Consider the following 22,459-nt stretch of genomic DNA (forward strand, 5'->3'; position numbering starts at 1 on the left):
GGTTCAGAGTGTGGCTGTAAATACCAGAGCCATATGAACTCTTTAATACACTAGAGATGTTAGGGAGGGAGGCCTCGCTCAGCCTGTCTGTCTACATGTCAGAGGAACAAACAATGCCACAAACACAAGCTAGTGTCTCATACATCCAAGAGCCTTTAAAAAATTGAATTCAGAATTCAAACTCAATTGTTGTGGGAGGAAATTTGAGAAATTCCCAGTGATGCATTATGGGGATAAAAAATCCAGAAAACATAACACCCTTCTAAAAACGTTTTTGTTTAAGAAAGCCCTCATACCAGTGTTTGTGTAAGAGAGCCCTCATAACAGTGTTTGTGTAAGAGAGCCCTCATACCAGTGTTTGTGTAAGAGAGCCCTCATAACAGTGTTTGTGTAAGAGAGCCCTCATACCAGTGTTTGTGTAAGAGAGCCCTCATACCAGTGTTTGTGTAAGAGAGCCCTCATACCAGTGTTTGTGTAAGAGAGCCCTCATACCAGTGTTTGTGTAAGAGAGCCCTCATACCAGTGTTTGTGTAAGAGAGCCCTCATAACAGTGTTTGTGTAAGAGAGCCCTCATACCAGTGTTTGTGTAAGAGAGCCCTCATAACAGTGTTTGTGTAAGAGAGCCCTCATACCAGTGTTTGTGTAAGAGAGCCCTCATAACAGTGTTTGTGTAAGAGAGCCCTCATACCAGTGTTTGTGTAAGAGAGCCCTCATAACAGTGTTTGTGTAAGAGAGCCCTCATACCAGTGTTTGTGTAAGAGAGCCCTCATAACAGTGTTTGTGTAAGAGAGCCCTCATACCAGTGTTTGTGTAAGAGAGCCCTCATAACAGTGTTTGTGTAAGAGAGCCCTCATACCAGTGTTTGTGTAAGAGAGCCCTCATACCAGTGTTTGTGTAAGAGAGCCCTCATACCAGTGTTTGTGTAAGAGAGCCCTCATACCAGTGTTTGTGTAAGAGAGCCCTCATACCAGTGTTTGTGTAAGAGAGCCCTCATACCAGTGTTTGTGTAAGAGAGCCCTCATACCAGTGTTTGTGTAAGAGAGCCCTCATAACAGTGTTTGTGTAAGAGCCCTCATAACAGTGTTTGTGTAAGAGAGCCCTCATAACAGTGCTTGTGTAAGAGAGCCCTCATACCAGTGTTTGTGTAAGAGAGCCCTCATACCAGTGTTTGTGTAAGAGAGCCCTCATACCAGTGTTTGTGTAAGAGAGCCCTCATACCAGTGTTTGTGTAAGAGAGCCCTCATACCAGTGTTTGTGTAAGAGAGCCCTCATAACAGTGTTTGTGTAAGAGAGCCCTCATACCAGTGTTTGTGTAAGAGAGCCCTCATAACAGTGTTTGTGTAAGAGAGCCCTCATACCAGTGTTTGTGTAAGAGAGCCCTCATAACAGTGTTTGTGTAAGAGAGCCCTCATACCAGTGTTTGTGTAAGAGAGCCCTCATAACAGTGTTTGTGTAAGAGAGCCCTCATACCAGTGTTTGTGTAAGAGAGCCCTCATAACAGTGTTTGTGTAAGAGAGCCCTCATACCAGTGTTTGTGTAAGAGAGCCCTCATAACAGTGTTTGTGTAAGAGAGCCCTCATACCAGTGTTTGTGTAAGAGAGCCCTCATACCAGTGTTTGTGTAAGAGAGCCCTCATACCAGTGTTTGTGTAAGAGAGCCCTCATACCAGTGTTTGTGTAAGAGAGCCCTCATACCAGTGTTTGTGTAAGAGAGCCCTCATACCAGTGTTTGTGTAAGAGAGCCCTCATACCAGTGTTTGTGTAAGAGAGCCCTCATAACAGTGTTTGTGTAAGAGCCCTCATAACAGTGTTTGTGTAAGAGAGCCCTCATAACAGTGCTTGTGTAAGAGAGCCCTCATACCAGTGTTTGTGTAAGAGAGCCCTCATACCAGTGTTTGTGTAAGAGAGCCCTCATACCAGTGTTTGTTGGTGATATGGGTCTGTTATCACTTAACTTCTAACAGAAAGGAACAAGATCATTTATTTCTATTATCTGTTGATTGTTTGCATGTGTTTGAAATTACATTTTTAAAATGAGCTGTGCAACTTTACTGTACCTTTGGAAATGGGGCAATCAAATCAAATTCTTTCTCAGAGCTACTTGAAGAGTTGAGTCTGCACCAAACAAAACCAACTAACAAGTTAATAATTGTTTTGAGCTGCCTCACATGCGCTATGAGAGACAGCGATATGTGAGGTTGGCAGGACCATAGAGATAACCCTACCGTCAGGGAGGGCAGTCTCTCTCTCTCTCTCTCTCTCTGGTTAGATGAACAGAACACGACTACTGTTCACTAGATTCTGCACAAACAGCGGAAACTACACAGTACACAGTACACAGCATACACACCAGAAACTACACAGTACACGTACCCTGAACCCTAACACTCACAGTTTATGACGCATGAGGTGGAGAATGCAGGCAGTTGTTTACAGCCCATAGTCCAAAGTCAGGGTTTCCCAACTCCAATTGCTGTCATTGTCAAGCCAAACATCCACCACATCCATGGTGATTTGATACAGTTTAGAATCCTATTAAACAATCTACAATCAATTCACTCTACAATCCATAATTATGTATTTCCATTAGCCAGGGTTACCAGGCAATCTCCCGGAGCAGCATGTCCCTGTTAGATGAGAGAGTAATGACAGTGTTTTTACACCCAGACTGGTCAACTCATTTAACACATGCAGTGTGACTTTTCCCTGTAAAGGCCAGGAGACTGCTGGAACACTGAGTGACTGGGGAGAGGAGCAGCAGGGAAGATGAGCTATGTCTGACTCTGAAATGGTAACCTATTCCCTATAAAGTGCACAAATGTTGACCACAGCCCATAGTGCGACAGGGCAACGGGGGTTTGAGTCCCGGCTCAGCTGTCTGTCTGTGCCCTTAAATCCTTTATGTCTATCTCCCAAACTATACCTATCTATCCTATCATAAAAAAATATTTAAAAACTATGTCAGACGATTGGGAGAAAATAGTAAAAAAATAAATAATGGTATCATCCAAGAGAGGGTTCCTCTGTGTGACCTTAACTAGTCAGAAGTAGCAGTGAAGTACCTTCATTATAGACTTGCCTAGTTAAATAAAGGTTAAATAAATTAAAATAGTAGAAAATGATTCTTCCAATTCATGTTACCATGGAGACAGAGATCTAATGAGTAGATGAGACACTCCTGCAGATCTTTAGGTGTGAAGCTGAGAATATCCATGGAAGTGCAAAAAGCTGAATGAGGAATGGTGACATGTATGTGAGAAACTCTCACTGTCTATTGAAAGGATGGTGATACTGACTTCAAATCATTTATGTTAAAAACATATTATGTTTATTGATTCATGTTGTATAGCCCTCTGGAGCTTGAATGAATGCCAGAAATAAAATACAATAAAAATTAGCACTCCCTCAGAAATTATACATATCTAACCAACTCGCATATGAGAATAACAGAATACCATTCAATATTATGTCATTAAGGTTAACAATGGGATGCTGAGAGTCCAAGTATATTAATTTAAAGGGCAAATCTGGGATTCCAAAAACAACAGTGGTAACCCTGCCACTTGTTGTAATAAAAAGCTGAGGGATGGGCCTAAAGAAATAAATGCTTAAATTCATAAACAGAGCAATAAAAAGCCACCAAAAATATGCACAAATGGATGTACCAATCTCAGATTTCCCCTTTAAGGTTAACAATGGGATGCTGGGAGCTGAGTTAGTGTGCAGTGTTAATGTCAGTACTGAGTATAGCATCATATGGTAAGAACGTGGGGAATTCCTAAGGAATTGGATTTCACAAGCTAAGCCATGTCAACTTTCAGTTGTAGAGGAGAGTGGGGTAAGTTGAGCCATTTTTTACATTCAGCATCACTCCATCAAGGGAAATATAGTATTCTTTCTAACAAAGATATCTACATATATTTCAGGATGTTGTGTATCCCTGGAAATAATCAGAATTCCAGTAAACATTACAGTTTTAAAAACTAGCTTGTCCAACTTGTCCAAAAAAAGTAGTCTCTTGGCACAACTTACTCAGAATATGGGGTAAGTTGAACCATGGGACAGGGTAAGTTAAGCCGCCTTCACATTTCTGTACTGAATGAAATATTACCACTAACTTTTTAAAACCATGTCTATCTTTAACACAATTAAAATCACTTTTTTGTCTTTAAATAAGTTTAAGCATCTTTTAACACAGGCTTAACACCTAAAAAACAATGTACATTTTAAAGCACTATTAAGATAGGCCAGTCCCTGTTGTTACCTCCTATCCCAGAGATAAGGCCTTGCAATAGGCCTGGGAAGAAAACATTTCAATTTGCTCAACTTGCCATTGGCTCAACTTACCCCATGGCCATTGGCTCAACTTACCCCATGGCCATTGGCTCAACCTACATCAAGGCCATTGGCTCAACCTACACCAAGGCAAAATTTTTGACATATTAGCCAACACAGCTACTAGGATGTACTTTCATGCTAGGTTTAGGACTTCATATTGCAGCCTATAACCTCAACTGATGTATAGAACAATCTTTAAATGATCTACTTTTGTTTAGATACAAGCATCATGAAACCTCTACTACAATACATTTATTTGGTGAAATTCCATTTTTGCTCACTAATTTTCCCATGTATCTTCCTTCACAGAATCCATAAAATTACCTCTTCCTAAACATTTGGTCCAATTATTAATTTTGTGTATGGTTCCCTAGAAACAAGGGGGGCTCAACTTATCCCACTCTCCCCTACATGTACAGTATAGCATCTCTTGTGGGATTTCACTTGAAAGAAAACGTTGCTTCTAAAGGTCTTACTCGCTTGCATAGAAAACCAATCTTCTGTAGGCCCTACTTCTGGTCTTCTGGTGGTAGTGGAGCCCAATCCTGGATTTCCAGCTGCAGTGGCAGACAGGGCATGTGAAGGCTTGGTTGGAGGGGGGCAGGAGTCGCGCTGCAAGCATCAGGAGTAGCCCTGCGAGCTTCAGGAGTAGCCCTGCGAACACCTGCATACTTCTCCAGGTGTTGCCCCATAGGGCTCTGGTCAAAAGTGGTGCACTATATAGGGAATAAGGTGCCTTTTGGGAAACACCCGAGATAATAGACTAGACAGCATCATCCAACTAGTTTTGAATAATTTGCCAATGTGTGACATTGTATAGATCTACCTGCAAGATTTATTAGCGTTTTCCATTATACATTATGGCAAAGGATTGTTTTGCAAATAGCAGGGGGCTGACTGGGAGAAGCAGCAGAGACAGGGTCTGTTAATAAAATACTGATAGTTCTATCACGTACAGTATAGGTTGGCAAAACTCCAGTAACTTTCCCCAAATTCCCAGGTTTTCCAGAAATCCTGGTCGGAGAATGACGTCTTATCTGCTTGTTCCACATGACATCCTATTCCCTACACAGTGCGCAACTTTTGGCCAGAGCCCTTTTGTCCCCTGGTCAAATGCAGTGCTCTATATAGAGAATAGGGTGCTATTTGGGACACAGACCAAGAAACAGACTTCTTGTCTCCTGTTTTCCAGCTTATACATTCTGTCTTATAGACCAGAATATATTAGTCTGAGAGTTGAATTGGTTCTGGAGAAGCAAGGCGAGCTACTACACAGGCCTCCATGAAGACGCATCATAACGATACATTCAAATAAGTCCTTCTACGTCTCATCCTCAACAGTCTGTTTTAACGTGGACTCTCTCTCTCTTCACTCTCCCCTCTCTTCGTTTTCTCCCTTCTCTGTACACGTCCTCTCCCTCGCTCCACCCTGCTCCTCCTTCTCTCTTCACTCTCCCCTCCCTTCGTTCTCTTCCTTCTCTGTACACGTCCTCTCCCTCGCTCCACCCTGCTCCTCCTTCTCTCTTCACTCTCCCCTCCCTTCGTTCTCTTCCTTCTCTGTACACGTCCTCTCCCTCGCTCCACCCTGCTCCTCCTTCTCTCCATCACAGTCCAGCTCCTCCAGGTCAACTTCTCCCATCTCCTCAGACACAGAGTAGAGCCCAAAGTCACAGATGTCTTTGGGAAAGTCTTTCCTGGCCAGCCTGTCTTTGGTGGAGGAATGGATGGGAGTGGAGGATGAAGAGGAGATGGGAGTGGAGGAGGTGGGGTTGGAGGAGGTGTCAGTGGAGGCCCAAGAGGGTACCACAGAGCCGTTGACCAGTCGGTTCAAGCCCTGAGAGGTGGAAGGGGATGTGGAGGAGGTGGAGGAGAGGGCTGCCCTCTGCTGGAGTATGGATGTGGTGTCGGGAAACATGTTGGTCTTAGGCATGGCTGGGGAGAACTTGGGGGAGTACTTGAAGGAGTGGTCAGGGTAGACCAGAATGGAGGCCCCTGCCTTTTCACTGGGTTTACTTTCTGCTAGAGCCACGCCCCCACCCCCGGGCCCCACCTTCCCCTTCATCATCCCCAGGACCTCATACCTAAAGCTGGAGATGTCCTGCTTCAGCTCCTGGGGAGAGAAACATACACACATACAACTTGTTTATCTATTTATGACATTTACAGTGGACAGTGCACATTAATCAACATTCATTGCTAGAGTTAGAAACAATGCTTATTGTTCTTCTGTAGTCCCTGTCTGGTGCTGGATAGAGAAACACATGTAAATACATGTGGAATGTCAGAGGAAACCAAACCTTACCTTAAAGTTCTCCTCAGTCAGTCCTTCCTCTGTCTTGGCATCTCTGATCATGGCTGCTACATATCTCTTCACCAGGTTCCTCAAAACCTCCTGAAAACAACACAGTCCACAGGTTGATAAAATCTTATCAAATACATCCACTGCTGGGCTACTAACAACTTCTGCTGATAATATGGAAAACATCATCCTGAGAGTGGACAGGTACAGGGATGTGTCCCAAATGGCATCCTATTCCCTATATACTGTAGAGCATAACTTTTGTCCATGGCCATAGAGCTCTGGTCAAAAGTAGTGCATTATATAGAGAATAGGGTGCCATTTGGGGAAAAATCAAGTTCAAAATATGTGCATCTACAGAATGAACACATTGAAAACTGAAACATAATGAATTTTATATTGAAAAAAGAAACACATAAATACCTGATACTGGTGGTTTGTTCTTACGTTTAAGGCAGCCCGTCTCTACAAACGAGGAACATTAATTTACTTCAAAAGCACACCAGGCAGCATGACTAATCAGTTCATGTGATTTCCTTCTTGGTAGAGAGTTGGCCAGTTAGCGCTGTCATCACCTGCCCATTCTCTGTTAAAGGGATAGTTTGGGATTTGGGCAATGAAGCCCTTTATCTTCTTCTCCAGAGTCAGATGAACTCGTGGATACCATTGTAATGTCTCTGGATCCAGTATGAAGGAAGGTAGAGGTGGTTTTGTGAGCCAATGCTAACTAGCTGTATGAGAAGACTTCCCGTCTTTGGGCCACGTCTTTTTCGCTAAGCTAGCACGTATGCTAGTTAGTATTGGCTTGTGAAACTACCTCTAACTTCCATCATACTGGACGCAGAGACATAAAAATGGTTCATTGCCAAAATCCCAAACTATCCCTTTAACTTCTAACTGCTGATGCTATCAGAACAGTTGTCTCATTATGCACATCTAACCATTCTGGGAAGAACAGGTCATTTCATTCATGATAATTCGTTGTGAACAACCCACTGAGACCAGAGAAGAGAAGGAGTTTCAACTGGAAGCTGGTCAGTAGAGTTGCAGAACTCCAGTAACTTCACTAGAATTTTGCAACCCTACTGTTCAGTAAAAGTACTGTTGATGTAGACTAGAGACCACATCCTCACCCCTATGGTTCCAAATGTTTCTGTTTTCTTGGCCCTGGTGATCTTGAAGATGTGTTTCCTGATCCAGCAGATGAAGTACCAGATTGACTTGGGGCTAGGGATGATGTTGAATGGAGAAGGCAGAGTCCCCCCCTCTTCAAAGTAACTCATCCACAACTTGGTTCTTGCAAACTTCCACTCAATGTCTGCATGATCCTGAACAGAAACAACACATGCTAAGCAACTGAACAAGTGATATGAACAAAACTGTGTGATATTAAATGACAGCAGACAGGTTGTTGGACTCATAAACAAACAAGTGAATGAATGAATGAATGATTTTGCATTCCAGTGATAGAGTAAGACTCACAGCGATGTGTTGGTAGGAGTTGTTCATCATGGCTGGGGTTAGTGTTAGGGTTAAGGTTAGGGTTACACTCACAGAGATGTGTTAAGTTGTTCATCATGGCTGGGGTTAGTGTTAGGGTTAAGGTTAGGGTTACACTCACAGCGATGTGTTAAGTTGTTCATCATGGCTGGGGTTAGTGTTAGGGTTAAGGTTAGGGTTACACTCACAGCGATGTGTTGGTAGGAGTTGTTCATCATGGCTGGGGTTAGTGTTAGGGTTAAGGTTAGGGTTACACTCACAGCGATGTGTTAAGTTGTTCATCATGGCTGGGGTTAGTGTTAGGGTTAAGGTTAGGGTTACACTCACAGCGATGTGTTGGTAGGAGTTGTTCATCATGGCTGGGGTTAGTGTTAGGGTTAAGGTTAGGGTTACACTCACAGCGATGTGTTGGTAGGAGTTGTTCATCATGGCTGGGGTTAGTGTTAGGGTTAAGGTTAGGGTTACACTCACAGCGATGTGTTGGTAGGAGTTGTTCATCATGGCTGGGGTTAGTGTTAGGGTTAAGGTTAGGGTTACACTCACAGCGATGTGTTATGTTGTTCATCATGGCTGGGGTTAGTGTTAGGGTTAAGGTTAGGGTTACACTCACAGCGATGTGTTGGTAGGAGTTGTTCATCATGGCTGGGGTTAGTGTTAGGGTTAAGGTTAGGGTTACACTCACAGCGATGTGTTGGTAGGAGTTGTTCATCATGGCTGGGGTTAGTGTTAGGGTTAAGGTTAGGGTTACACTCACAGCGATGTGTTGGTAGGAGTTGTTCATCATGGCGATCAGCATGTTGAGTAGAACCACCAGAGAGATGACATTATAGGTTCCAAACATGGTGGCCCCTACAAACTCTGTGAACTGGTGGTCTGCCTCCACGTTGGTCACATACAGACTGATCAACCCAAAGATAGACCAGAACAACGACTGGAGCGTCTCAAACAACCTAAAGGAGAGAGAGAGAGAGACAGAGAGAGAGAGAGAGAGTAGAAAGGGATGATATAAAGAGAGAGAGAGAGAGAGAGAGAGAGAGAGAGAGAGAGAGAGAGAGAGAGAGAGAGAGAGAGAGAGAGAGAGAGAGAGAGAGAGAGAGAGAGTAGAAAGGGATATGAGAGAGAGAGAGAGTAGAAAGGGATGAGAGAGGGAGGGTTATATTTCTAAATATTTAAGGTACGCAGGATTTACAAGAATAGTCCATTTATCATAACAGGCTACCATTCTACTTTTGCCCTAATCCAGGTAATTGTCAAAACATACATATCCGTCTAAATTACAAAAATGATAATTGCCTCCTGATTCTGGGAATATTGGGAAAGTTACCAGAATTTTGCAGCCCAACCAAAACTTTACAAACAAGCACATTATAATGCATGGTCTTTACTAACGTTGAGAAAGCGTTGTTCTGTGTTGCGCAGCGGATGCCCTTGCATCCCTTCAGTCCCTCGTCTGTCTCGTAGTAGAAGTAGAGCTGGTTGAGCCCGTTAGCGAAGGCCAGGAGCACCAGGCAGTAGATAAACAGGAACTTAAGGATGTCCAGCAGCATCCTGCCCAGAGAGATCTGGAATCATGAGGATTATCATCATATTCATCATCATAGTCATCATCATCATAAACTAGAACCTTTCATACAATAAATTGCAGCTCAAAGTACTTTACAGATCAGGGGCCATATGTACCAATCTTATCAGAGTATGATTGCTGATATAGGATCAGGGCCTCCCCTGACCATGTAACATTATTCATTGCGAATTAAAATGAAAAACTGATCCTCAATCAGCAATCCTTCTCTAAGACGTTTAATACATATACTCCTGGACATAATGACAGAAACGCAGTTGTATGATAATCCTGACCTGTAGAGGTCCCAGGTGTGAGTTAGCAGTAAACAGAGAGATGAGGCGGATGGAGCTGAAGATGTTAGCGATGGCGAACACAGCCTCTGCTACAAGGGTAGGATGCCACATCTGCCATTCGTTCCTGGCCCTGAAGCCACTGTACTGTGGGAGAGAAGGAGACACAGAGGGGACAGGTCAGAGTCTACTGTGGGAGAGAGGGAGAGATGGAGGGGACAGGTCAGAGTCTACTGTGGGAGAGAGGGAGAGATGGAGGGGACAGGTCAGAGTCTACTGTGGGAGAGAGGGAGAGATGGAGGGGACAGGTCAGAGTCTACTGTGGGAGAGAGGGAGACACAGCGAGACGGCATTCCATAGTCTGTCCAATAAGACTGCTCCACCGGACAACTTTTGACAAGCGTGAGGCGCTCCTATTCATTTAAATGAAGCCTGAGTGTAAACTGGTTGTATTTTCAAGAACTCGTTGTGCAATTTATTCAAGCGTATTTCATATTATCTCGTACACAACAACCATCATACCTTGACATAGGCAACGAACTTCAAAGAGATGGTAGCCAGGTACAGAGAGTTCATAACAAAGTCCATGAGGTTCCACCAGTCATGGATGTAGTCCTGGAACCCTCCATCCCACATCTGTTTAATCTCTGTCCAGATGAAGCCTACAGGATGGAGAACGGACCAGCAGGTTATGATAATGTCCCAAATAGCACCTGGTCTCTTACAAAGTGCATTACTTTTGACCTGAGCCCTATGTAACTCACCCTATCCCCTACATAGTGCACTACTTTTGAAGAGGGCCTGTGAGGGCCTGGTCAAAAGTAGTGATCTAAATTGGGAAAATGGTGCCATTCGGGACGCAGTCCTAGGGTTAGGGTTGTCCTTCCTGTCTGACGCCCGACAGAGCTAATTTATCATGTCTGTCTCACTTCTCTGATCTACGGCCACATTCCTCAGGTGAAGAGGGAGTGTTAAAATCAAATCAAATTGTATTTGTCACATGCGCCAAATACAAGACTTAACCTTGAAATGCTTGCTTACGAGCCCCTCCCAATGATGCAGAGTTAAACTATTATAATAATTAGTAACACAAGCGGAATAAAATACACTGAATGGAGCTATATACAGGGAGTACCAGTACCAGATCATACCAGTATTTCAGTTAGATATGTACAAGGCAGGGTAAAGTGACTCAGTATGCATGTGTGTGTTCAGATGTAGGATCTTCATTGTATCACTTTTTTTGTTTTCTGAGGATGTTCCTGCATAGCAGGAAATGCAAACTTGTAGTGTATTTGAGATTTAACAAGGCTTCTAAAGTTTCCCTAATGAAAAATGTATCAAAATGTCCATTAATTATAATCCACATAATAATTCACATTTCCTGGTGCTGCAGGACTTGTTTCCTGCTGTAGCAAACTGGCTCAAATGAAGATCCTACAGAACACCATAATGGAAGTTACATAGGACACACATGGGCTGGGTTGTCTTACAATGCAGTGTGCGGTCAATGCATGAAAACCAGGTGTAAACGGTTGATAGAGTATTTGGCTGAAACACAGGCTTGGTTACCACCATTTCCTGTCAGAATTGTCATCAACTATCATTAACATCAATAGCAGTCTACTTGGTATGTCTCAAATTACTCTATTATCAGCTGACCTTCTGTGGAGTTGACATCTTGTTTGCATCAATGAAGCACGTGTCCAAGTCTTTCCTTTCTTGATCAACCATGTTGTGCAACTCTGCGCACGTAAAACACACACACACACACACACATACTTTCTTACCCAGTACCCAGGGTAGTATCATCCATTCCACCACAGTAGGAGGCGGCCCCTGTCTGTTAGGGTCTGTAGAGACGATGTGCTGGGAGGCCAGCAGCAGGAGGAACAAGAAGGTGAGATACGACGTTGTGTGGCAGATAAACTTGATGAAGGGCTTCCTAATGAGGAAGAAGAAGATTACTTAATTGACCAATAGGTCCAACAGAAATTCAACTTCAGCTTCCTGACAGATTTTTCCCATCAGACCAGGGATTCAAACTGGCAACCCTTCGGTTGCTGGCCTGCCTATCTAACCTCTAGGCTACTTGCCTGATGAAGTGTCCATAGCGGCTCTTAGGAGAGACCAGGTAGCAGAGGGATAAGAGGGGGAAGAGGAGGCCGATGAAGACACAGGTTAGGAACTTCCCTGCCCAGTGACGACGCCTCCACCCAGGGAACTCATCGTACCAACGAGACGCAAGCAGCTGCTGACAGTTAGGCTGGGCTACAAACTGGAAGAGGGAGATTGAGGAAGGAAGGAGGGGAGGAAAAGAGAGAGGGCAGGAAAAGAGAGAGGGGAGGAGAAAGGGGAGGGAGGGAGCGATGGAGAGGGGGAGAGAGAAGGAGAAGGAGAGGGAGAATGGAGAGGGGAAAGAGTAGGGAGGGAGGGAGGGAGGGAGGGAGGGAGGGAGGGAGGGAGGGAGGGAGCGAGGGAGGGAGGGAGGGAATCAGCCTTTATGATACATTACTAATTAGTTGTTATTGAAGACGTGTGTGCAATGCAACTTCACAATGTTTACATTTCTTTCTCATTTACTTTCCACTCCACATTGACAAACAACTGACACGAAAACAGGCACATCTTAAGCAAGCCTGGGCAGTTGAGTACAGCATAGAGCATACTGACAGTTGGACAGTTGGGTACAGCAGTAAACACACTCAGCTAATGGAGGAGGTCCAAATTACACCCTATGTGCCATTTGGGCTGCAGTTAATGACTGTTTAGTCTGGTTTAGTCCAGCAGCACCTCCAGACCTTAATCATCCTGATCATTCTGGTGAGTGTTACCAGCTGTCCCTGCCCTGGTCCCAAGTGTCCCTCCTTGGCATCTTTGTTCCTCTCTAATATCCTCCTCACACACCGTACTGCGCTGCGCCGGATGCTTTCTCTTCATATTGTCCTTGTCAGCACAGTTCCAGGAACTGCGGTGGAGGTGTAACAAGACCATTACAGCTTGGCTCAACTAGGCTCAGTATTGTGAAAAGGGCATTTCTTTCAGATCTGCCTCTGCTCACAAGGTTTGATAAGGAACACTCTGACTGTCTCAGGGACCATCTAAAACACTCTCTGTCTCAGTCACTCTCTGACTGATGACCTCACTGATGACCTTATGCCCCACAATGCCCTGCTCTAAGTGACGGGGATCCATTTGGTTGTAATTTGTTCGTAATTCGGTTAGACTGAGATTAACCTCACCGTCACACAGAGCAGCGCAGATGGTTCTATCAAATCTCCCAGAGAGAAAAACATAACAATGTTTCATGAGGAACAGATTTGACGGACAGGCACTCTTTCAAACAGGAACATGGAGTTCTTATAAATGTCTCTCCCTAACCCTAAAGGGATATAGCATGTTGTGTATTTTCAGCAGTGTCATACTGTAAATGTCCGTCTCATGGAAAGGGTTAAAAGTATTATGCAATGAGTGTGTGTGTTTTTTCTGCAGTTCTCAGTCATCTTCACTCTCTACGTGAGTACAGATGCCGTGTCCCCTTCTACTCAGTAGGGGGCAACATTTCACAACTTCCATTTCATAACTGTACTAGGGAATAGGGGGCCATATAGGACATGGCCAAGGTCGTTGTTTTCCTGTGCAACATGCTGCTTTCTGGGTCATTTAGATGTATTGCGAGTTAGTAATCCCAGCAAACATTATCCTATTAGTAGCATCCTAATTACTTTATCATTATGTTTCATTACGTTCCCATCAAGGGACTGGACAGCAGACTGAGACATAGCTCCAGTAATGTGTTGTTTCACTAAGGAAGGATGCCATTTTCAGACACAACCTGGTGATTACCACAACATTACAACTCCCATAGGAAGTCTCCACCCCAATCTGGCCATCTACTACTTCTAAATCCTATCTTAGAGATAACAGCAGACATTAGCTTCATGCTTTATCCACTGAAATACAACATGTAAAACCCTCAGCTGTACTAAAGACATTGGGAGGGAGAGCCACCTGGCTGAGCTTCAACATGCAGTAAAATAAGAATAAACACACCTTCCCGAGGAAACATGGGTTATGTCTTACCTCTTTCTGTGTGTATTTGATTGCCAGTTTGAGTCTGGCCAGATCGTTGGTGTTCTCATCCAGTAAAGGGTTGATGTCATCTCTGTAGTTCAGGATCAGCTCTAGTTCTCTGGAACTTCTGGTTTGGTCCAACAGGTCCTTGGCAAACTGTTTACACTGCTGAGATAACTCCTCATACTCCGACTTAAACTCATTCTCTACCTGAAACAGACAGAAACTGTTAGTTAACAGTCAATAAACTAGTTAATAACTCTTTATAAAACTTTTATACGGCCAGGACAACTCCTCATACTCCGACATAAACTCTTTCTCCACCTGAAACAGGAATAAACTGTTAGTTAAAAGTCGAGCACAAAAAAACACTGTCATACAACACGGTCCATCTCCTAATAGGCAGAAGATGGGCGTCTGTGCACTCTCTTGTGGAGGCCTTATGTTCCACATAAGAATGAAGAGGATAAAGTCAATTCATAGTCCATAAACTGCTTATAAAGTAAAGTACTTACACTGCTGAGACAACTCCTCACTCTTCTTTGACTCATTCTCCACCTCAATTGAATTAAATTAAATAAACGTAGCACCTTGCTGAGTTCCTGTAGTTCCCAGGAGAGCTGGAAGGCTGTGAGGAAAGGGTCTTCACTGGAGAGGGCCAGGAGTGATGGGCTGGCCAGGGCCTTGTAGATGTTGAGACGTGAGCGGGAGTGACGAAGACTATCCACATCAGAGCTGGACACGCACTCCATGCAGTTACAGCGCACCTTGAACAGAGTTAGGGGACGGAGGGCAGTATTGTAACTATCATACTGTACTCTACTATTGTATCATACTGTATGGTGTAGTGTAGCCTGCTGTGACTATTGTACTGTACTACATTACATACTATATCATACTGTAGCATGTAGTACTTAATCATTTACCATAGTACTACACCATAGTGTAGCATATATCCTGATTCAGACCCACCTCATGTGGCTGGGGCATGGACACCCCCTTCTGCACCAGCAGTTTGATGATCTCATAGTTGTTGGTGTGAGCTGCCAGGATGATGGGTGTGATGTCAGGAGTAAAGTTAGAGAACTGCTTGTCCAATAGGATGGGAGGAACCTGGAGGGAGGGCGGGGCAGAGATAAATAAGGGTTATAGTCAGATAGGGATGGTGATGGGCAAGAGAGAAGATATGTGTTCAATCCAGATATCGATTGAAGAAGAAAACTGAATTAGACAAAACAGAATTAATAACAACATTGTAGTATTATCAATATCAATACCATAATGTTTTGTTATGAACCAATACAATAGAGGTACATGGCTTAGGTTTTACTTGAGAAGTAGCTGTGTGTGTGTGTGTGTGTGTGTTTGTGATTGTGCGTGCGTGTGTGTGTGTGTGCGTGCGTGTGTGTGTGTGCGTGCCTGTCTAAAAACAGGCTTTTAGACATTTTTGCAAATATGTTAGAAAAAAAAAAGAATTGTTATCAGATTTACACAAGTATTCAAACCATTACTCAGTACTTTGTTGAAGCACCTTTTGGCAGCAATTACAGCCTCATGTCTTCTTGGGTATGATGCTACAAGCTTGGCACACCTGTTTTGGGGGAGTTACTCCAATTCTTCTCTGCAGATCCTCTCAAGCTGTCAGGTTGGATGAGGAGCGTCGCCACACAGCTATTTTCAGGTCTCTCCAGAGATGTTAGATCGGGTTTATATATATATACATTTGCAAAAATAAAAAATGTACTGTTTTGCTTGGATATTATGGGGAATTGTGTATAGATTGATGAGGAACATTTTAAATGTAAGATATTTTAGAATAAGGCAGTAATGTAACAAAATGTGGAAAAGGGAAGGGGTCTGAATACTTTCCAAATGCGCTGTACGTGCTACCTCCTGGTGAGGTCATTCGGAAACACCATACCAACACACAGTACATTTCGATGAAACATGGCGAAGCCCCAAAATTGCCTACCATGGAAGACTGTGTTTCAGACAAAAGGAAGTGGATGGCGGCACATTTGTTACTTTTAAACTCGGACAAAACAGAGGTCCCAAGAACGTGAACGCCAAGGCACTGGAGTGACGAACCACCCTTGCTGTCTCTACCTGGCCGGCTCCCCTCTCTCCACTGGGATTCTCTGCCTCTGACCGTATGAGTCACTGGCTTGCTAGTGCTCTCCCATGCCGTCCCTAGGAGGGGTGCATAACTTTTGAGTATCGCTATACTCTAACTGAGTGGGTTGAGTCACTGAAGTGATCTTCCTGTCTGGTTTTGCGCACCCTCGAGCTCTTGCGGTGGGGAGATCTTCGTTGGCTATACTCCACCTTGTCTCAGGGAAATAAGTTGGTGGTCTATTGATATCCCTCTGGTAGTGTGGCGGCTGTGCATTAGCAATGTGCGTGCGGCTATATCCTGCCTGGTTAGCCCTGTCCTGGGATATCTGTATAATCACTATGATTGTTATTTGTCCCTGCTTGTCATCTATGAATGTTTGATCATCTTGAAGAATGATCTTGCCTTAATGACCATGTACTCTTATAATCTCCACCGGGCACAGCCAGAAGAAGACTGGCCACCCCTCATAGCCTGATTCCTCTCTCGTTTTCTTCATAGGTTCCTGCCTTTCTAGGGAGTTTTTCCTAGCCAGCCACTATGCTTCTACATCTGCATTGCTTGCTCTTTGGGGTTTTAGGCTAGGTTTCTGTAAAGCACTTTGTGACATCTGCTTTATAAATCAGTTTGATTGATTGATTGACAGGGTCTAATCATTTAGTGTGCATCCCAAATGGCACCATCATAAGGCTCTGGTCAAAAGTAGTGCACTATATAGGGTATAGGGGGCCATCTGGGACACAACCACAGTCTGATTGGTCTCCCTCTGGGAGGAGATAATAAGGAAAGAGGCACTTGAGTGACCACTTCACTTAAAGTACGAGGAAATACTAGCTAACAGGATTACATTACTGTTCCCCTTATCACAACAACTCAGATCTAAGTGATGTTCCCGTAAACCACAGGTCTTCTTGTCATTGATTCCTGATGCTCCTGATGGTATGTGTGTGTGCATGCGTATGGTCCAGAGGACCATGCATTAACGATGTGATGTTGAAACAATGACTAGCATCGCTGGCAGTTAGGTCATGCTGTTGAGGTGGAGTCTGACCTTATTATCATTATCTCTAATCTCCCTCAGAAGAGATGGAGAAAGAGTGGTGGAGAAAGAGAGGGGGAGATACAGTAGAGAAGGAGGAAGAGTGGTGGAGAAAGAGAGGTGGAGAAAGAGAGGTGGAGATACAATAGAGATGGAGGAAGAGAGGTGGAGAAAGAGAGGTGGAGAAAGAGAGGTGGAGATACAATAGAGATGGAGGAAGAGAGGTGGAGAAAAAGAGGTGGAGATACAGTAGAGATGGAGGAAGAGTGGTGGAGAAAGAGAGGGGGAGATACAGTAGAGAAGGAGGAAGAGTGGTGGAGAAAGAGAGGTGGAGAAAGAGAGGTGGAGATACAATAGAGATGGAGGAAGAGAGGTGGAGAAAGAGAGGTGGAGAAAGAGAGATGTGATACTGTATGGTGTGTGTAGACATTGTCTCAATAGCTAACCAAATGGGACGCTCTGTGAGTTCTTGTCCATCTAGTTAAAAGGGTCTCAGTTGAATCCAAAGTGTTTCAGAGCAGCACTGGTGCTGTGGGAGTTTTCTTTGACGTCTTTGAAAATGTGTTTGAGAAGTGTTCAGCCCCCATATACTTTCTCTGTAATGGTATGTCTGTCCGTATGTGTGTGAGTATGTGTGTGTGTGTGTGCGTATGTGTGTGTGTGTATGTGTGTGTGTGTGTATGTGTGTGTGTATGTGTGTGTATGCGTATGTGTGTGTATGTGTGTGTGTGTATGTATGTGTATGTGTGTGTGTGTGTGTGTGTGTGTGTGTGTGTGTGTGTGTGTGTGTGTGTGTGTGTGTGTGTGTGTGTCAGACCTACTGTATTCTGTTCTGTTACATGTTTTAAAACTAGCTAAATCATATACTTGATAATGCAGTGTATTTTATAAAGTTGTATGCATTTCAGGACTGTGTCTTCCGGTTACATTTCACATTCTATTTTTGGCCCTCTGCAAACAAGAGTAATAGTCACACTAAAATATATTTTTTCAAGATAAATGGTTCAGTTTAAATAGCCTAATATCATCATTCAAGATATTGTATCCTTTGTTAGCAAGAGTTTTGCCTGTGATGACCATAGCCCCGGTCTCACTTGTGCACCCTTGAGTTAGGCCTAATTATGTTACTGTTTTTATTGTTCCTGTTTTTAACATGTGCACCGCTGATAAATACTTGTTTGCAAGTGTCCAATTATCTATGTGATTCTAGTGAAGTTATTTTCCTTCAGTTTGAGCATGTATTTTTAATACTTTGACCGTATCCTTGTGTGTTGCTTCATGGAGCTCCCTCGCTCCCCACCCACATATGTTTACTCTCCCCTTCAGAGCATACAGGACAGTGAACCAGCAACCTTTCAGTTACTTTGCCAAGGCTCTTAACCACTAGGTTACCTGGCGCACCGGGGAAATACATTTTTCCTCCTAGTTCGTTTGTTTTTGTAAGTCATTTTGCCTATCTTCCCAACATGTTTATTTATTCTACCATCACTACCGTTATTTAGACAAATACATTTTTGCACCTTATCCTTTTCCTACTGCCTGCCTGCCCTTAGCACTGGTGAGACCATGTAACCTTGTCACAGTTTCACATAACCAGATGTCGTCAATAGGCTACAGATGTGTCACTGTACACACAAATCTGAAAAATACAGTAGCCTATACAAATGAAAGACAGTACCTGCCTGTTGACTCGTTTGCTATAGTGATCAACAGACATGTAAATCAGATGATTAACATATTACGAAGCGAGTGCATAAGTAAACAGACTGCAAACAGAGGAATCACGGGAGGGCTAGGCGATGTGATGAGGAGGATCTAGTTTAGTGGATCAGCAGTGATTTAAATAAAGTGATGAGCAGAGTAAAGCCTGCCCCTGTCTGGTTTATCATACCTCTGTTCACCTGTTCATGGCTAAGTCTCAATGGCACCATATTCCCTATATAAGTGCAGTCATTTTGATAAGGGCTTATAGGGTTGTGTGCACTAAATATGGAATAGGGTGCCCTTTTGGGACGCAACCAAGATCAACACAGAGAGGGAAGAGATGCTGTGGAGAATATATAGTAAGAATTATGGTTCAAATATCCAGAGTGCAAGTGTATGGGGAAAATGTGTTAACTGCCCAGAGTAGCGTATCTCATTGCAGTCCTGAGAGAACTAGTTAATTAGAGCAGACCAACACATACAGAGAGAGAAGTGAAAATGGAATTATGTGCAGAAGAGAGAGACACTGTGCTGAAGCAAGAGATGTGAGGAGGAAGAATATGTAATTCACCAACATCGAATGGTTCAAATATACAGTGTGTAATAGCATGGAGAAACATTTCTAAATTGCACATGTACATTTTCTCCTTGTAGCTTTCAGGTTGGGTTGAATGTTAATGTTTTCCACCGAGTCCCCTAACCAGGGGAGAGGGGAGTTGGGGCATTATATATAAGAAGGGGGCGGGATTAGAAGTGATGCTAGTAATATTATTTAATAGACTCAAATCTGCTAATTTCATAGCTGATCTATTCCATGAAAAATAAAATAGGGTTGAAGTAGTCCTTATAGGAATGAGTATGTGCCTGGGAGGGGATGGGGTAGTGTAAAACACAGGAAAATAAGAAGAGGGCATATAGTAGAGACTGTTCTATATCGACATGTCTGGTCTAAAGCCTTTCTCTAGACCAATCTGATTGTAAAGCAGGTAGCCTATTGGTATGTAGGTGATAACACAAGGACAGTGTGTTGTGCTGTATGCAGGGGAACCCCTCCTCCAAGTGTCTATAGCCAACACTCAAGAAAAGGGTGCAATTTGGGAAGCACTCTGTGACTGTTCTACCTGTTTCTCCCCGCTGGGCTTCTTGTGGTTGAGCAGCATTTCCACGGCCCCCACCACCTCTTTACGGATGGCGTGTAGCAGAGCGTCACCGACGTACACGTTATAGCTGAGCAGCAGCTCTATAATCTCCAGGTTCTCATTCTCAATAGCGATCAGCAGAGCTGTGCGGCCCAACGGGTCTATACAGTTAATGTTGATCCGGAAGTAGATCTCTGCCTCCTACAGGTGGGAGAGGGAATTACAACGGATGTTTACTTAGTTATATGGTATCGTGATAGCAAATTGTATCATGTTTATTGATGTTGTACTTGAACTGAGACTTATTTATCCCTCCCTCCCACCCTTCCCTCTTCCTCTCTCTCTCCCTCCCTTCCATCTCTCTCCATTCCTCCCTCCTTCTCCCCTCCCACTCCTCCCTCTTCCTCTCTCTCTCCCTCCCTTCCATCTCTCTCCATTCCTCCATCCTTCTCCCCTCCCACTCCTCCCTCTTCCTCTCCCTCTCCCTCCCTTCCATCTCTCTCCATTCCTCCCTCCTTCTCCCCTCCCACTCCTCCCTCTTCCTCTCTCTCTCCCTCCCTTCCATCTCTCTCCATTCCTCCCTCCTTCTCCCCTCCCACTCCTCCCTCCATCCCTACCTCTAAAGCTTGTTGGAGGGAAGTGTAGTATACTTTCCCTCTCTCCCTTCTCTCCCTCCCTTCCTCCCTCTCTCTGCGTCTTTCTCCCTCCCTTCCCCCTTACTCCTTCAACCCTCCCTCTCCTTCCTTCTTCCCTACTTCCAGAGCCCGTCTGACTGAGGTGCATAGTCTCCTTTCTCCTCCATCCCCTCCCTTCCTTCCTCCCTCCTCCTTTCCTCTCCTCCCTTCATCCCTACCTCTAGAGCCTGTTTGACTGAGGCGTAGTCTCCTTTCTCCCCCATCCCCTCCCTTCCTTCCTCCCTCCTCCTTTCCTCTCCTCCCTTCATCCCTACCTCTAGAGCCTGTTTGACTGAGGCATAGTCTCCTTTCTCTACTGCTCCCAGGTAGTTCTTCTCCAGGACAGACAGTTCAGACTCGGCCCTGACAATCCTCAGAGGGATCCGGTCCCTGTAGGAGGAGTTGTCTGTCCTCCTGTAGTACAGTCGAGACATCGCTGCTACTGCTAGGCAATCTCACTCACCTAGACAGGTTAGATTGGATAACATTGATTACCCGTAATCTACATTTTGGGGAGGCAGTGGACAGTGGGCAGTGGACAGAATCAGATTTGTAATGTGTCATGCTCAATGGAGTGGATCAGATTTACATACCAAATCGTATTAATTGACCTGAGGGCAGGTAGACTAATTCCAACGTTCTTGGCAGTAAAGAAAATGTCCAGCGGAATCTAAATCAACAAAAATCCAAAGGCTAACAACAAAGTCAGCAAAGCATTTACATACATTTTCTGGATAATATAAATATTTTTTAAATGAATATGATAACAACAACTGCTGGTAATAACTGAATTTGGTGAAACCATTAATATCCACAAACGTTCAATGTGGTTGTTTGCAGATCATCCCATCAATGTCAATATACTATACAAACGCATTTGACAAGCAAACAAAAATACACAGCTAAACTTACCGTCTCAGTCCAGTACGTTTTGACTATGACATTTGACTGTCAAATAATTATACACTTCTGTTTCATTGCTTGAAACACATAGGCCTACTACAGCAGGGCTTCTGTGGGTTGCAGAACAGAAATAGGACGAAGAAAAACTATTCCACCTTGTTCCTTTGGGTATTCCAGTTGACAGAAGTAGCCTGCCTATACGGAATATGTAACCTAAAGCAACAGCGTTATAATTAGAGCAAGCTGATACTATCTTCCTCTCTGGTCGCGATCAAACATGCAAAAAAAATCATTTTCCAGAATTTCCAACAATTCCCTGAACATTCTCGGGACTCATAACCATTCAATTCAGTAGGTGTGATCTTGGGAAACAATTATTTGTTCAAGAGTAGGAAATCCAACCTCGTTAAAAACATTCCCAAGCAAGCAATCAAGTCCACCGAAGACGCACGCATCCTCTTCGCTGCCTCTAGCTTCGCGCGCTCTTTGGTTGATAGACTGCAGGAGCTTCTCGTGACTCAGTAGGAGTGTGTATGATCGCAGAAGAAACACATGCAGGGATAATACAGAAGCGCAATCCGCTATCTTCCTTTGAGATGCATGTCCATGTGAATTGATTGATTGGTTTAATTTATTTTATAATTTAACGTAAAAGGTTGTTCCAGCCAGAGACAACATTGCACATGGCAACATCGCAAGGAATATACAAACCACTGCAAATTAAACTCAACGACCTTTTTCTCATTTAAGCAAACCTTTTACAATACATTTAGAGGAGAAAAACACAAGGTTGAAATATCTCGTGAGGTGTAACACGTGGCAT

General features: G+C 43.8%; 1 protein-coding gene across 1 annotated transcript; it reads right to left on the reverse strand.

Annotated features, from left to right (window-relative positions):
- Window positions 1-3,304: 3,304 nt before the first annotated feature.
- Window positions 3,305-22,180, reverse strand: LOC110507665 (short transient receptor potential channel 4). The gene is made up of 17 exons (XM_036965509.1): window positions 21,646-22,180; window positions 21,327-21,403; window positions 21,009-21,196; window positions 20,042-20,260; window positions 15,037-15,177; window positions 14,655-14,831; window positions 14,074-14,274; window positions 12,087-12,268; window positions 11,781-11,935; window positions 10,513-10,652; window positions 9,994-10,137; window positions 9,526-9,698; window positions 8,891-9,086; window positions 7,770-7,964; window positions 7,060-7,101; window positions 6,640-6,729; window positions 3,305-6,447 (listed from the first exon to the last, which is right to left on the reverse strand). The coding sequence occupies exons 3-17, from the start codon at window positions 21,165-21,167 to the stop codon at window positions 5,863-5,865; spliced, it is 2,799 nt and encodes a 932-aa protein (XP_036821404.1). The 5' UTR covers window positions 21,168-21,196; window positions 21,327-21,403; window positions 21,646-22,180; the 3' UTR covers window positions 3,305-5,862.
- Between the last annotated feature and the right edge of the window lie 279 nt (window positions 22,181-22,459).

The sequence above is a fragment of the Oncorhynchus mykiss genome, chromosome 27 (assembly GCF_013265735.2).
Source record: "Oncorhynchus mykiss isolate Arlee chromosome 27, USDA_OmykA_1.1, whole genome shotgun sequence".
NCBI classification, from domain to species: Eukaryota; Metazoa; Chordata; class Actinopteri; order Salmoniformes; family Salmonidae; genus Oncorhynchus; species Oncorhynchus mykiss.